Below are 13,827 nucleotides of genomic sequence, written 5' to 3'. Positions count from 1 at the left end.
GGGGTAAGTGATTAGGCCTCAGTTTCTTTACCTTTAAAAAGGGGGTTTGATTACCTGCCACAGGCATTACTGCACAAGCAAATGATGCATGTCATACTGCTTAGTAGGGTGCCTTGCTGTTCTTTAGTTGTTAAGTTGTGTCTGACTCTTTTGTGACACCACAGACTATAGCATTCCGGGCTCCTCTGTCCATGGGATTCTCCAGGCAAGAATACTGGAGAGGGTTACCGTGTGTCCTCCACTGGGGGATCTTCCTGACTCAGGGATCAAACCCACATCTCTTATGGCTCCTGCATGCCACTGAGCCACTGGGGAAGCCCAGTATGGTACCTGGCCCATGGGAAAGAATAAACATTAGCTATAAAATCACTTGAGCTAATTAATATATGTGAAAGAGCAGAGGAAATCATGAAGCATCCAACCTCTAAGTTGTTCCTAGTTTAGGGGCTCCATGGAACAGTCAGATATTTCTTGCAAATTCCAGCCCTTGTAGCTGTCCTGTGTGTGGATGTGATTATGTAATCTTGGTGAGGGAAGAGAGGAGTTTTTTGATAAAATGGCCTAGTCAAGTGGCAAAGCAAAATCAGGTTCAAAGTCTACTATTCTCTCCTGTTTTAACCGAGGAAAAAATGTGGCTTCCTTTTCTTGGATTTTCAACTGTTGGGTGGGAGTTCTGACCAGGACAGTGGGCAAACTGCGCAGAAAATTCAAGTTCATAGGTCTAAGTGTATGCTGGTGCTGAAGGTCCAGATTCCATCTTAACAAATCTATGTCTTTATGATTTAGTCCCTGGAGCCTTGTTTTTCTTTTTTTTTCATGGACGCTTCCCAGGGCTGGTGTAAGGAGAGAGCGAGGTAACCCTGTGAAGTCGCTTCAGAAGCTGTAAAGTGCTCTGTGACTGCTCAGATGACTGCTATGCAACCCACAGGACTGCCCTAAACACAGCTGTCTTCTTTAGGGGCTGTTTCAGCAGAAGCCCCTGTCCAGCAGGGTCTAGGGAGTTCCAGTTTACTCTAGACACAACCAACATCCAGAGATCACTGAAAGAAGCCTGGCTCCTTCCACTAGAATCCCTGCAAAATGACTCATGTAATTGCTCTGTGTAAGTATCCTTAGCCTTTATTGTACACCCACAAGATTAGGATTCTGTAGACTCCTGTGGAATGCAGAGAATGGGGGAAGGGGGCTCATTTAAAATGCAGAGGACTGAAGAGACCACCAATCCCACTTGTAAAGGGCAGCAGGGACCACTGAGTGTCCAAGTCAAGACACCTGCCAATCATTCCAGACCCTCATGTCTGTCTTTCCAGCGTTCCTCCCAGCGTGGGTGGGGGTGGGGGTGGAAGAGCCTCTTTCCTTTAAAGTTCCTAGCAGGGCTTTCTAGGGTCTTCCCCTCAGGAATTAGTTGTAGGAATAATTGGGCCAGTGGAGTGCAGGAGATATATCCAGCACAGCTCTCGCACTCCTAGAAAAGTGACCTAGATCAAGCAGCGGGTGGATGCAGGACTGCTATGGGGACCCCCTGCCACCTACTGACTTCCAGCTGAACCCACATTCCCAGTCGCTTTTGCTGGCTGGGGGGCTGGGGGAGTGGGACAGAGAGCGCTGAGGAAGGCGGGGGAGGGTGAACGGGACTGGCAGGGCTGTCCCTTTCGCCAGCAAGCTCCAGGTATCACACCCCCCCAGGCGCCCACCCACCCATCAGCACACCCAGCCAGGAGGCTAAGGTGAGGATGGGGAGGCAGGGGGCCGCGGGGAGAGGAGGTCAGCTGCGGATCCGCGGAGCTGGCTTGCTGGTGGGTATTAGCATAGAGCTGGCTGCTTGAGAGTGAGGGGGAGAGCGCGGGAGCAAGGGAGGGAGCGAGAGGCAGGCGGCGAGGCGAGGAGAGCAGAGCAGAGCGGAGGGGGAGCGGCGCTCAGCTCGCAGGAGGACAGGCTTCTCGTTTCCGTGCTCAGTTAATCTGGCTGTCAGTTGGTGTTAACGCTGCAGTTTAAGCGCTCCGATTCCAAGGGAAACAGACAAACCTCGCAGAAGGCAGGCAGGAAGCAAGCGAGGAAGGAAAGAACGGCAGGAGGAAAAGAATCGGCAGAGAGAGAGGAATAAAGGGAAGGGGGAACACCAAATCTATGATTGGACCTGGGCTTCTTTTTCGCCAATGCAAAAAGGAATATGCAGCACATTTTTGCCTTCTTCTGCACCGGTTTCCTAGGCGCGGTAGTAGGTGCCAATTTCCCCAACAATATCCAGATCGGTGAGTGAGAGGGGCAGCCTGGGGTGGGACTTCATGGGTCTGGCCAGTTTTTTGAGGGGGAGGGGGTTTGTGTCCTCCCCCACCCCCACTACGGGCTGTTGTGCTCGGCCATCTACCCCAGGCTGTCCAGCAGCGATGTGAAGGCTTGGGCGATGGTGTGGGGAGGGGGCTTCTCTGGATGGGATATGGGGCAGAGAAGGAAAGTGTGCTGTCTCTGTCTCTGTCTCTCTCACACACACAGACACACACACACACAGGTCCTCACACACCACTCACACTCTAGGCATGAGCATGTGAAATGGAGGAGCCACTGCTTTAGAGAAAAAAAAAATCAGGCTCTAACAAGGAAAGAGGTAGTAGGTGTTCAAAGAGTTAACTCCACGGCTTGGTAGATGGTGCCTGATTTCATTTATTTATATAAATATGTGTGGTGTGTGTATTTATGTATATGATTATGTATTAAACACACACATTTATATTTGAGAGAGGCAGTGATTTCTCCTCTGGGGAAGGGGAAAGAGACCCTCTAAAAGAAGGAGTGAAGGATGCTGGGTTCATTGCATCCACTAAAATAATCCTAAAAAGCCACCCCCACCCCAGGTGAAGGGGGCTCTCTCTCCCACTCTGGACTCTCCTAGCTGCCTCTGTCTGCTGTCTGCCATGCTGGGCTGGGGGTTCCCGCTCCTCTGATTCTGGAACTTCCTAGCCTGTTTTTCTCCCCCTACTCCTTCAATCGCCCACTCCTCTTAGATTTTCTGTCCACGAGACGGTCTGCGTTTTACACACACACACACACACACACACACACAAACACACATCCACATGTCCCTCTCCCCTCCTCTTAGCTCTCCCCATCACTGAGCTCCAGCCTCGCAACTTGGAGGCAGGTTTCAACATGATGCTGCATGCTTTTTCTGTTCCCGTTTCCCTCTCCTGGTTGTCATGCTTCTCAAAGAGGACCCCCACCCTCCCTGAATTTATGGGACAGCGGATAGATACTGCTTATCCCAATAATAACGGGTGAAAGCCAAACAAACAGGAGCAGTAACACCAATAATGACGCGCGTCCACAAAGGCTCGGGAATTCAGTATGACCAGCATCTCAGGGCTGCTTGTCTCCCGGAATCCAGCAAACTGCTTTGCCTGAAGGCATCTTGCTGGGTCTGGGTTGTTTACTCTCTCCAGAGAGAGGCAGGGCTCCAGTAGGGAAAGTTCCCATTCCTAGGAGTTTGTGTTCCTTGTGAGCATGTGTGTCTGTGGGTCAATGTGTTGAAGGTGGTCTTTTGTTGGGCACACATGTGCTACTGTACTCTTCTGGTCTCTTCAGTGGGCTGGCTCTGAGGGTAGCTGGAATAGCCGCGGAGCAACTTGCTTTGTTTCCTGACACCTGTTAAGCTATATCCTGAAGTGTGTCTGTGTATGTGTATTAGTACCTTAGACGCAAAACAAAACTTCCTGCCTCCAGAGACACTTCTCTTGCAGCCCAGCCTATAGCCACCTACCTCCCCACCCCCACCCACTCTCCTTCATTCATTGCAGGGGAGGAGGGAGCCTGGGAAGTGTTTGGGGTGTGGTCATCTTGGGGGGGAGGGTGGAGCATCAGAATCAAGAAGGAGTTTTTTGTTTTTACTCTTTAAAATGGAGGCATATGACCATGGGTAAATCATTTGCTCTTACGAGTGGCATTCTTTATGCTGATACTTAAGTCTTACCCATACTTTGCTGATTGGAAATACTTGTCTTAAGATATGTGGACTTGCTTTCTCCAAGTGCATTTGTGTATATTGCCATGGATGTATAAATGCACGAGATGTTCTGTGTACATATCTATGGTATGCTTATTTATGTATCTCGGTAGATTTTTCATCATATTTAGCCCCAATTTGATTTCAAATGACTGAACCATTGTTTTTATTCTCACATAAAAGGTTGAAATGATAAGTTATAGAACACACACTGAAAATATCACTGTCACCAGGCAGTTCTTCATTCTACTTGCACTATCTCTAACAAAAGCCTTACAATTTAATTACTGGTTGTTAAAAACAAACATCTACTGTGTAAGAAGTTAGATATGCATCATATTGGGATTGGGATTCCTGAGTAAACACTCAGTACAGTTCAGTCTCTGGAAACTGCTGATTTCAATTCATAGAAACACATTTTAATTTATTTACATGTCGACAGTAAATATGAAGGTAAGATGGGCACTCATGCTGCTTGGAACAGGAGCCCCACCAGGCACCTCTGGTTCTGCTTTTTGCTAGAACAGAATGCTAGCATCCTCTGGACATTCCTAAGCTCCCATATCTTCCAAGTCCAAGGTGTTACCATGCAAATACACACAATGGCAACCCCTTATGTAACAAGTCACTCCTGGGATCATGAGTGATGAAAGAAGCCGTGAACACTCTGTGCAGATAATCAAGAGTTTTTCAGAGGAAATGAATAAACTGTAGAGGACTGGCAGACAGGTCTTGCCAGGTCAAAGACTACAAGGGTCAAAATCAAAGAAAGGGTTATAGTGCTAGAGAAGCTCACAGGATCCCAGGGCTAGAGTTCACTCTGCAACACGCATTTCTGTGTGGCTCTCTAATGAGAAATGGGTCTGATACAGGAAGAATTAGACACAGCTCGGAGAAGGCAATGGCAAGCCACTCCAGTACTCTTGCCTAGAAAATCCCATGGACGGAGGAGCCTGGTAGGCTGCAATCCATGGGGTCGCTACGAGTCTGACATGACTGAGCGACTTCACTTTCACTTTTCACTTTCACACATTGGAGAAGGAAATGGCAACCCACTCCAGTGTTCTTGCCTGGAGAATCCCAGGGACGGGGAAGCCTGGTGGGCTTCTGTCTATGGGGTCATAAAGAGTCGGACACGACTGAAGTGACTTGGCAGCAGCAGCAGCAGCAGGGTTTACGTGCATACAAGAGCATAGGCTGCCTAAGTGGTTTGCTTGAGAGACAGGGAGAAGAGAACTCCACAATTCTGTTTTCTCTGACCTGAACTGAGTTGAGGGGTGAACAATCAAATCTTTGGGCAGAATGACAGATATTTAGAGGCTTTAATCAATAAAAGCTCACCTGTAGAAGTTGAAGCCCCAGGGTCCAGTTGAGTCCATGTGAATTCTGATCCCCAGAATTAGGCAACAACTAGTGACTCTGACCTGGGGGGAATAAATGGCCCCATCTGGGGTGGGCTGTTGAGGAATCAAACTTCTCTCTAGCCCAGATACCATGTTGCATTTTCTTTCTTTGCAGGGGGATTATTTCCAAACCAGCAGTCACAGGAACATGCCGCTTTTAGATTTGCTTTGTCACAACTCACAGAGCCCCCAAAGTTGCTCCCCCAGATTGATATTGTGAACATCAGCGACAGCTTTGAGATGACCTACAGATGTAAGTAAATGCTTCTATTTCTGAGAATTCTTTCTGCGATCGACCATTAAAAGGAGGGCCTGTACAGAGCAGGTGGTGTCGAGAAAACGTTGAGTTGTCATCCCTTGTCTTAAGAGAAAGCACTCCAAGAAAACTGTCCAGGGCCTTTTGAGTGATTCTGTTCATTGATGTTTGAGATCCTGCAGTGCTTCATGGAATGGTTTGCATTCTCGCTGTCAGCTAACTTTGGATGCCAGCCTGATGGGTACTGGGGTTGACTGCATCTCCCCTAAACTCGCAGAGGTTTTCTGGTTCACTTGAGAGTTTCATGCATAGGAAACTTCTGAGAGGCACAGAATGAAAAGTTCTGACTTGGAGAATGTGGTTTATGATACTTATGTCCTTCCTGTGCACAGTTAAAGAAAATGCCACTAGGTAAGATAGGATACCTGAGGTGTCTATTTAGTTTCCCATTTTTAGAAAGGACCAATAATTATTTAAAAATCTGAAGCGTACATTATTTCCAAAGTGTTTTGAAGTGACTGATGGCTTACATAGTTTGGGATGGCATTTGAGCACAAAAAAGAACAGAGGTGACCTCAAGAAGGAGAAAGTGAAAGTGAAGTCGTTCAGTCCTGTCTGACTCTTGGCGACCCCGTGGACTGTAGCCTACCAGGCTCCTCCGTCCATGGGATTCTCCAGGCAAGAATACTGGAGTGGGCTGCCATTTCCTTCTCCAGGGGATCTTCCCCACCCTGGCATCGAACCCAGGTCTGCGTTGCAGTCAGATGCATTACCCTCTGAGCCACCAGGGAAGCCCAAGAAGGAAAAAGGAGAGACGAATTTCAGCCATCTGAACTGAATGCATTATAAAATGCGGGCAACAAACACCATTCTGAGTTTTTCTTGACTATCGGGTGAAAAGGAAACCTGTAAGGTGGCATGACTGCCATTTTAAGAAAGGTGAAAGCATAAAATTTAATCAGTAGCGACATTTGCCCTCCAGGGATTCAGCTCACGTGGGAACTGATGGCATAGAAGTACAAACTGAATGGGCAAGAACAACCTGAAACTGGACTAAATTGGCACTGTAGGCTCTGGGTGCCACTGCGGCCTCGGTAGCTTGTGCTGAGCTGTTGACGGCAGAAGGCATGTACCATATTCCCTCCGTCTCTTTGCCAAGGTTCCCCTCTTGACAAGCTCTCAGTGATTTGAACTGAACATGCCTTGAAGGCTCAAACTGAGAATTCAGCATTCTCCCTATTCCTAAGAACACTCAAAAGATAATGTGTATGCAGATTCCAAGAGTTCTAATTATTAATCCAACAACTGGAATTATTATTATAATTACTCTAATTACCAAGCCATAAAGAAGAATGAAAGAACCATTTGCAGCAGTATGGAAGGACCTAGAGATTATCATATTAAGTGAAGTCAGAGAAAGACAATCATATATACACCTATATGTGGAATCTAAATAAATTATATAAATGAACTTATTTAGAAAACAAATAGACCTACACATATAGAAAACAAACTTATGGTAAGGGGAAAGTGGGGGGAGGGTGATAAATTAGGAGTTTGGGATTAACAGATACACACGACCATATATAAAATGGATAAGCAACCAGGATCTACTGTAGAGCCCAGGGAACTATATTCAATATCTTGTATTAACCTATAATGGGAAAGAATTCGGAAAAGTATATATATATATATGTATATGTATATGTATATGTATATATATATATGCAGCTTCCCTGCTGGCTCAGTGGTAAAGAAGCTGCCTGCTAATGCAGGAGACACAGGAGATGCATGTTCAATCCCTTAGTTGGAAAGATCCCCTGGAGGAGGGCATGGCAACCTGCTCCAGTATTCTTGCTGGGAAAATCCCGTGGACAGAGGAGCTTGGTGGGCTAGAGTCCATGAGGTCGTAAAGATTCGGACCTAAGTGACTGATCACACATATACATGAAGTATATAGTATCTATATATATATATATATACAAACACACACACACACATACATGAATCACTTTGCTGTACACCTGAAACATTGTAAAGCAACAATACTTCAATCATTTTTAATTATCATTATTTCAGATTCCATTTACTGAGGACTTACTGTGTGCCAACAACTATTTTATGGACAATTATAATAACATTCTTTACATTTATTGAGCATCTACTATGGCCCAGTAATCCGCTAATCACTTTTCATGTATTGGTTTATTTATTTTATTTAATCCTCACAGGATCCCTACAGTGCTCTATATTAATATCTTCCTTTTAGAGGAGCTGAAACTAAGCCTGCAACAGGTTATACAACTTGCTCAGGGTCACCTAAAAAGTAAATGGTGGTCTTGTGAGCCCAAGGTCCTTGTTCCTGGGCACTGTGATAGATACACAGATCCCATAGTAACTAGATCAATTTTATGGAGATTATCCAAGAAACAAAAGGGAGCATTCCGAGTCTTTACAAGCAGTGACCTGATAAAGTATCTAAGGAGGAAACTTTGAAAAGCTTCAGATTGTAGCTACGGTTTTGCATAGGAGTGACTTGCTGAACAAATAAAACAGCAATTCTACATTTTGGTAATGTTGAGGTTGAAAATCTTGTCAACTGTGTTACTCATTATACTTGAAAAAGAGCTGAAGTTTAATTGGTGAATTATAGTTCTGTGAAACCATCTCCTTCAAAAACTAAAATAATATTGAGTAGGTATTTGGTTATTAGACAACCTCCCATTTCTTTCAATATGGATTAAAGGAGAATTTTTAAGGAGAAGATTTAGGTGTGGTCATCAATGTATCTAAGAACCACCAGAGATTATGCATAACCTTTTGCATGTATGTGCCTATGCTTATTTATTCCCTGGATAGAGGCTCCATAGGTTTTGTCATTCTCTCAAAGAGGTCCATTACTCTAGAAGGACTATAAGCTTAGGGAATTTGAGAGAATCAACGGCTGGCATATAGCCTTCACTCACACTGCTGAGAACTGTCTCCAGCAGAGCTTGGTGGAAAGAGATGTTAACTGTTATTCTAGTGTCAAGATGTTGACCGACAGGACAAGATAATACAAGATAAAAATTGGAGGAATGTTCTAAGGCAGAAGGTGGTGCTTCTGTACTGTTATCTTAACTACCTAAGACTTGATCTCTAATAGGGTTGCTGTCCATTTACCGGGAGGATTGAAATGTGATCAGGGTGTTATCCACTGTGGTTAGTGAACCTGAATCAAGCAGATCTGGGTTCTTCAGCTTGATTCCTGCCATATACCAGAGCATAGGTTTCTATGAATTTGGTCATTCTTTAAATGTTATGAACTGATACGGTAATTGGAAAAACAGAGACAATAAAAGATTTTTGTTCTCAGTGGTTTGCAGTTCAGTGGGGACACTGCTCAGGGGATTGCCTGAGAAACAGTAATGCTAATTTTGTTCTTAGACCTTTAGTTTCTTCTCTTTAGTTCTGGGAACTGAGAGGGTACTGGGCAACTGGGGTGGTCATGGTGACATTGTAATTCCCAGCCTGCCTGGATGATTCTCTGTTAATTATCATATGAGATTAGGAAACCCTCTGGGGCTGTGCTCACTGTGATTCACTAGTCTGGGAAAACTGACTTCTGTCCCAATTTGGATTGAGTGAAAAATATTGACGGGAGCAGAGAGGTTTTAGGGACAATGCCTTCAGTTCAGTTCAGTTCAGTTGCTCAGTCGTGTCTGACTCTTTGCGACCCCATGAATCACAGCACGCCAGGCCTCCCTGTCCATCACCAACTCCCGGAGTTCACTCAAACTCATGTCCATCGAGTCAGTGGTGCCATCCAGTCATCTCATTCTCTGTCGTCCCCGTTTCCTCCCACCCCCAATCCCTCCCAGCATCAGACTCTTTTCCAGTGAGTCAACTTGTCGCATGAGGTGGCCAAGGTATTGGAGTTTCAGCTTTAGCATCAGTCCTTCCAATGAACATCCAGGATTGATCTCCTTTAGAATGGACTGGTTGGATCTCCTTGTAGTCCAAGGGACTCTCAAGGGTCTTCTCCAGCACCACAGTTCAAAAGCATCAATTCTTCGGCGATCAGCTTTCTTCACAGTCCAACTCTCACATCCTAATAATTTATTGAAAACAGAAAAAAAACCATGATATTTGGATTTAATTTCATGTGCTTTTTGATATTTGGACTAGTAGTTAACCTTAAATTAACTATCCCAGTCTTACCTCCAGAAAATAACCAAATCTTTATTTCTTCACCATTTTTCCAGTCATTTGTTTTCCTATACATTTTGCTATTCATGATCCCTCCACCAGAGGGTGGAGAAGGGAAAGGAGAGGAAGTGTGACAGGAACTAGTCCTGCTAGATGTATTAGCAACAGAAGACTGCTTAAAAAGGCAGAATGGTGCTTAGAGTAGGGGATGCAGGAGAAACTATTGCTAATACCTCCAGCCACGAAGAGAGTTCTGCATCTTCTTTGCATCCCATCTTTCCTGCTCTCCTTTTCTGCCATCGTTAAGGGCTAAAGTCACTGAATCGGCAACCCAAATGCTTTAGGATCTCCCCTGAGTACTCTGTTGGGCCTCCCAGGTGGCACCTGGTGGGCTACAATCCACAGGGTCACAAAGAGTTGAACACAACTGAAGCAGCTTACCATGCACGCACACACTGAGTACTCTTCCAGTCTCACAAGGGCAGGAATTGAGGAGTCTGTCCATAGAGATGGTATTTACGGACCAGCTATTCAGCCTATATTGGTGTCTTTATAACTATAAATAAAGGGACAAATGAAATACTAATTGGGGTTTCCATTAGATTTCTGAGGAGCACTGTTGCAATGTTTTTTAAATATTTATTTATGTGGTCTTGGTTGCAGCATGCTGGATCTTTAGTTGCAGTCAAACTCTTCATTGCTGAATGTGGGGTCCAGTTCTCTGACCAGGGATCCAACCTAGGCTTCCTGCATTGGGAGCACAGAATCTTAGCCACTGGACCACCAAGGAAGTTCTGAACACTGCTGCAACTTAATTCTTACTTTTCATTTATCCATCCATTTATTTGTTCAGCAAACACACTGAATGTCCACTGTATGCTCAGCTCTGTGTCAGGTGCTAGAAACACCATGACCAACGAAGAAGACGAAGTCTCTTTCCCTGTGGGGGTAGGCAGTTACAGATTAGCTGAGAGATCCTGTGCACAAAAAATTCACCCAGGGAGCTTGTTTAAAGCAAGACTCAGGGGCAGACTCTAGACTTCCTGAATCAGAATATTCAAGAGATAGCCCTGGGGAGATATGGTAGCAGTCAGTATGGCAATCACACTTGGAGAAATTCTTTTAAAAGTCTTGCATTCCATTAGCAAACGTTTTTTTGAGCCCTTAACCAAGCCCAGGCATGGTGTTAAGTACTAGAAATGCAGACAAAATTAAGACATGTTCCTTGCCTGGCAGGACTTTATTCCCAGTGAAACCAACTGTCCTGTAAAGAGAAAATTAAAATGTAATGTAAATGTTATAGCTCAGGTGGTAGAAATCCACCTGCAATGCAGGAGACACCGGTTTGATTCCTGGGTCAGGAAGACCCCCTGGAGAAGGAATAGGCTACCCACTCCAGTATTCATGGGCTTCATTGTGGCTCAGCTGGTAAAGAATCCGCCTGCAATGCAGGAGACCTGGGTTTGATCCCTGGGTTGGGAAGAACCCCTGGAGAAGGGAAAGGCTAACCACTCAAGTATTCTGGCCTAGAGAATTCCATGGACTGTATAGTCCATAGGGTCACAAAGAGTCAAACATGACTGAGCAACTTTCACTCACTCACTCACTCAAATATTATAGCATCCATTTGCATGGAGGATCAGGAGATGCTTTGAGAAGTGGAGTTAGCCTCTCAGAGGCTGGTGGTTCATCTGAGTTTCAATGATAAGCAGAAAGACTCCAGGAGGTCAAGCACGGGGAGCAGAAAGAGGTAAGACAAGTGTATCTCGGGCAGGAGAAACAGCATATGCCAAAGAGAACTCTTGACCTAGTTCTTCACCTGCTCTGACCTCCGGTGGTACTCCATGCTGGCCTCTCATTGGTCAGTTATCAAACTCTGCAGAAGGGGTCATCCAATGGCCATCCATAAACCACGGTCAGCGAAGTGTTCAAGAAGCATGGAATTGCACATTGAAAAGTGGGCATCTTAGCTCTCTTTGAAATTCTAAACCATTTGGCCACACTGGACCTGGTTCTATGTAGCCCCACTTGACTAGGATGGGAGTATCCACCTGGATGACTTCTTTCTTAAACAGCCTACTACTCTCCTCGTTCTCACCTGCTTGGCTCCTGGAAGCATTGAGTTTTTAAGTCCCAGTTGATTTGTCCCGCAGTGTTGCCTATGTAGTGTGTTTATAGGTCAACTCTACCACCAGAATACGAACTGCTATTCAGAAAGACCATGTGTAGATAGTGTTTGGTGTGGCTGAGAACACCTGGCACAGGACGAACACAAATGAACAAATGTTTCCAAGAATCAAAGAATCACACAGCATAGATGCTGGAAGACTACATGACAATCAGGTTGAGGTCAGTGTGCCTATTTGCAGGGAATCTCGCTCTGATGTGGACCTACTTAGGAAGCCCAAGAACATTCTAACAAGACGTTAGGCGCTGGCAGTGGACACATGCCTTCTTAGTTCTTGCCGAAGCATCCGCCGTCATTTTCAGAGCCGCAAACTAACAGTCCAGAGACTTGTTTTGCTTGACTTGGACAATTCTTTTCAAACTTTGGCATAAAAATTCACATTTCTGGCTTCTCTGAAAAAAACCTGGGTCCTCAGACAATTCTGGACCCACCTTCCTGCTCAGCTTCTGTGGTTTTGAGCTGAGAAATGCTGCCTGATTTAAGTGTAAGGCATAATCTCTCAAGTTTACCAAAGTCCTGCCTGCTCCTTATCAGACATGTGATCAGTATAACAAAATCATGTTACTCGGCTGGGACTGTAAGCAGACCAATGTGCTTACACCTGATTTATATCAATTTATTATTTTATCTACCAATTTATTATTTTATTTTAATAATATCTATTCCTCACTCTGCAATAAACAGTAGAGGACACAAAAGATATGTAACTCTTGCTCTCAAAAGATTGGTCTAGGGAATTCCTTGGCAGTCCAGTGGTTAAGACTCCATGCTTCCACTGCAGGAAGCTCCAGTTTGATCCTTGGACAGGGAACTAAGATCTCGTAAGCTGTAAGATACACCCCAAAAGCAAAAAACTGGCTCTCATGTAGTAATAAAAAAAAATGGAGGACGGGTGGGACGGTAAACAAAGATTATTTTGAAGACCCATCACATAACAGAGACTTCATGCATGTCATCTTATTTACACTTTATAATAATCTTGAGAGGATATTATTCCCATTTTATAGATAAAGCTACTGACAGTCAGAATGATTGTGTCTTCTCCATATTACACAGAGAATCAGAGTCTAAGCTAATGTGTGAAGTCAGCTTTGCAGACTCCAAAACTCAGTGACCTTTCACCCTTGTAAGATTGAGGACACAAAAAACTGAAATGGCAGGAAAAGCGCCCAACACAAGAAGTGCCAAAAAGAAGTGAAGCTTATGATTCAGGATTAAGTGCTAAGACTTCCAAGGCAGAGGCGGGTGGCTGTGGATAAAGAATGAGTAGCGGGGGAGGTGGAACGGGGTAGGCATTTAAGGGAGGAGCAGATTTTCGGAGTGTCATGAGAGGAACATTTTTGAGTGAGTAAGGTCACAATATTTCTCCTCCCCTCATCTCTACCACTACCGTGTATGATTGTTTTGCAATCAAGGTAGAGACTTGTTGTTCTGTTCGCTTTGTGAGGTAGAGAGTTTGGGCTTTATCTCTTGTATATACACTCAGTTACACGGCGGATGTCTGCATTGCCCGGTTTCTCCACCTTTACCTATGCCCTCACTTTGAGATACATGGGCCCCAACACTATCTGTGGATGACTCTGGGTTCGATAACATTGATGATTGTAATTTTTTTGTTCAGAAACGTGTTTATAAACATCACTTCCTCTGATCAGTTTGAAGACTTCTGTTGAGAAGGGTGACATTACTATTCTTTTAGATGCTCAAGAGAAAGTAGTTACATAGGACATTTGGCAAACTAAGGTTCGTTTATTTGTCTATGCATTCCTTCAAAGCTCTTTTATTATTGCTCCCC

The 13,827-nt window shown here is 44.7% G+C and overlaps 1 protein-coding gene across 2 annotated transcripts in view; it reads left to right on the top strand.

Moving 5' to 3' along the window:
- The first annotated feature begins 1,935 nt into the window (after positions 1–1,935).
- GRIA1 (glutamate ionotropic receptor AMPA type subunit 1) overlaps positions 1,936–13,827 on the top strand; it is a 354,780-nt gene continuing 342,888 nt past the window's right edge. For both annotated transcript variants that reach the window (XM_088838546.1, XM_055430430.2), the window contains exons 1-2: positions 1,936–2,252; positions 5,516–5,653. In XM_088838546.1, the coding sequence (XP_088694672.1) occupies positions 2,171–2,252; positions 5,516–5,653 (220 nt within the window). In that variant the 5' untranslated portion in view covers positions 1,936–2,170. The remainder of the gene's footprint in view (positions 2,253–5,515; positions 5,654–13,827) is intronic.

The sequence above is a fragment of the Moschus berezovskii genome, chromosome 8 (assembly GCF_049115385.1).
Source record: "Moschus berezovskii isolate FMDL1 chromosome 8, NW_MosBer_1.0, whole genome shotgun sequence".
NCBI lineage: Eukaryota > Metazoa > Chordata > Mammalia > Artiodactyla > Moschidae > Moschus > Moschus berezovskii.
This window is presented reverse-complemented; position numbering and strand designations above follow the sequence as displayed.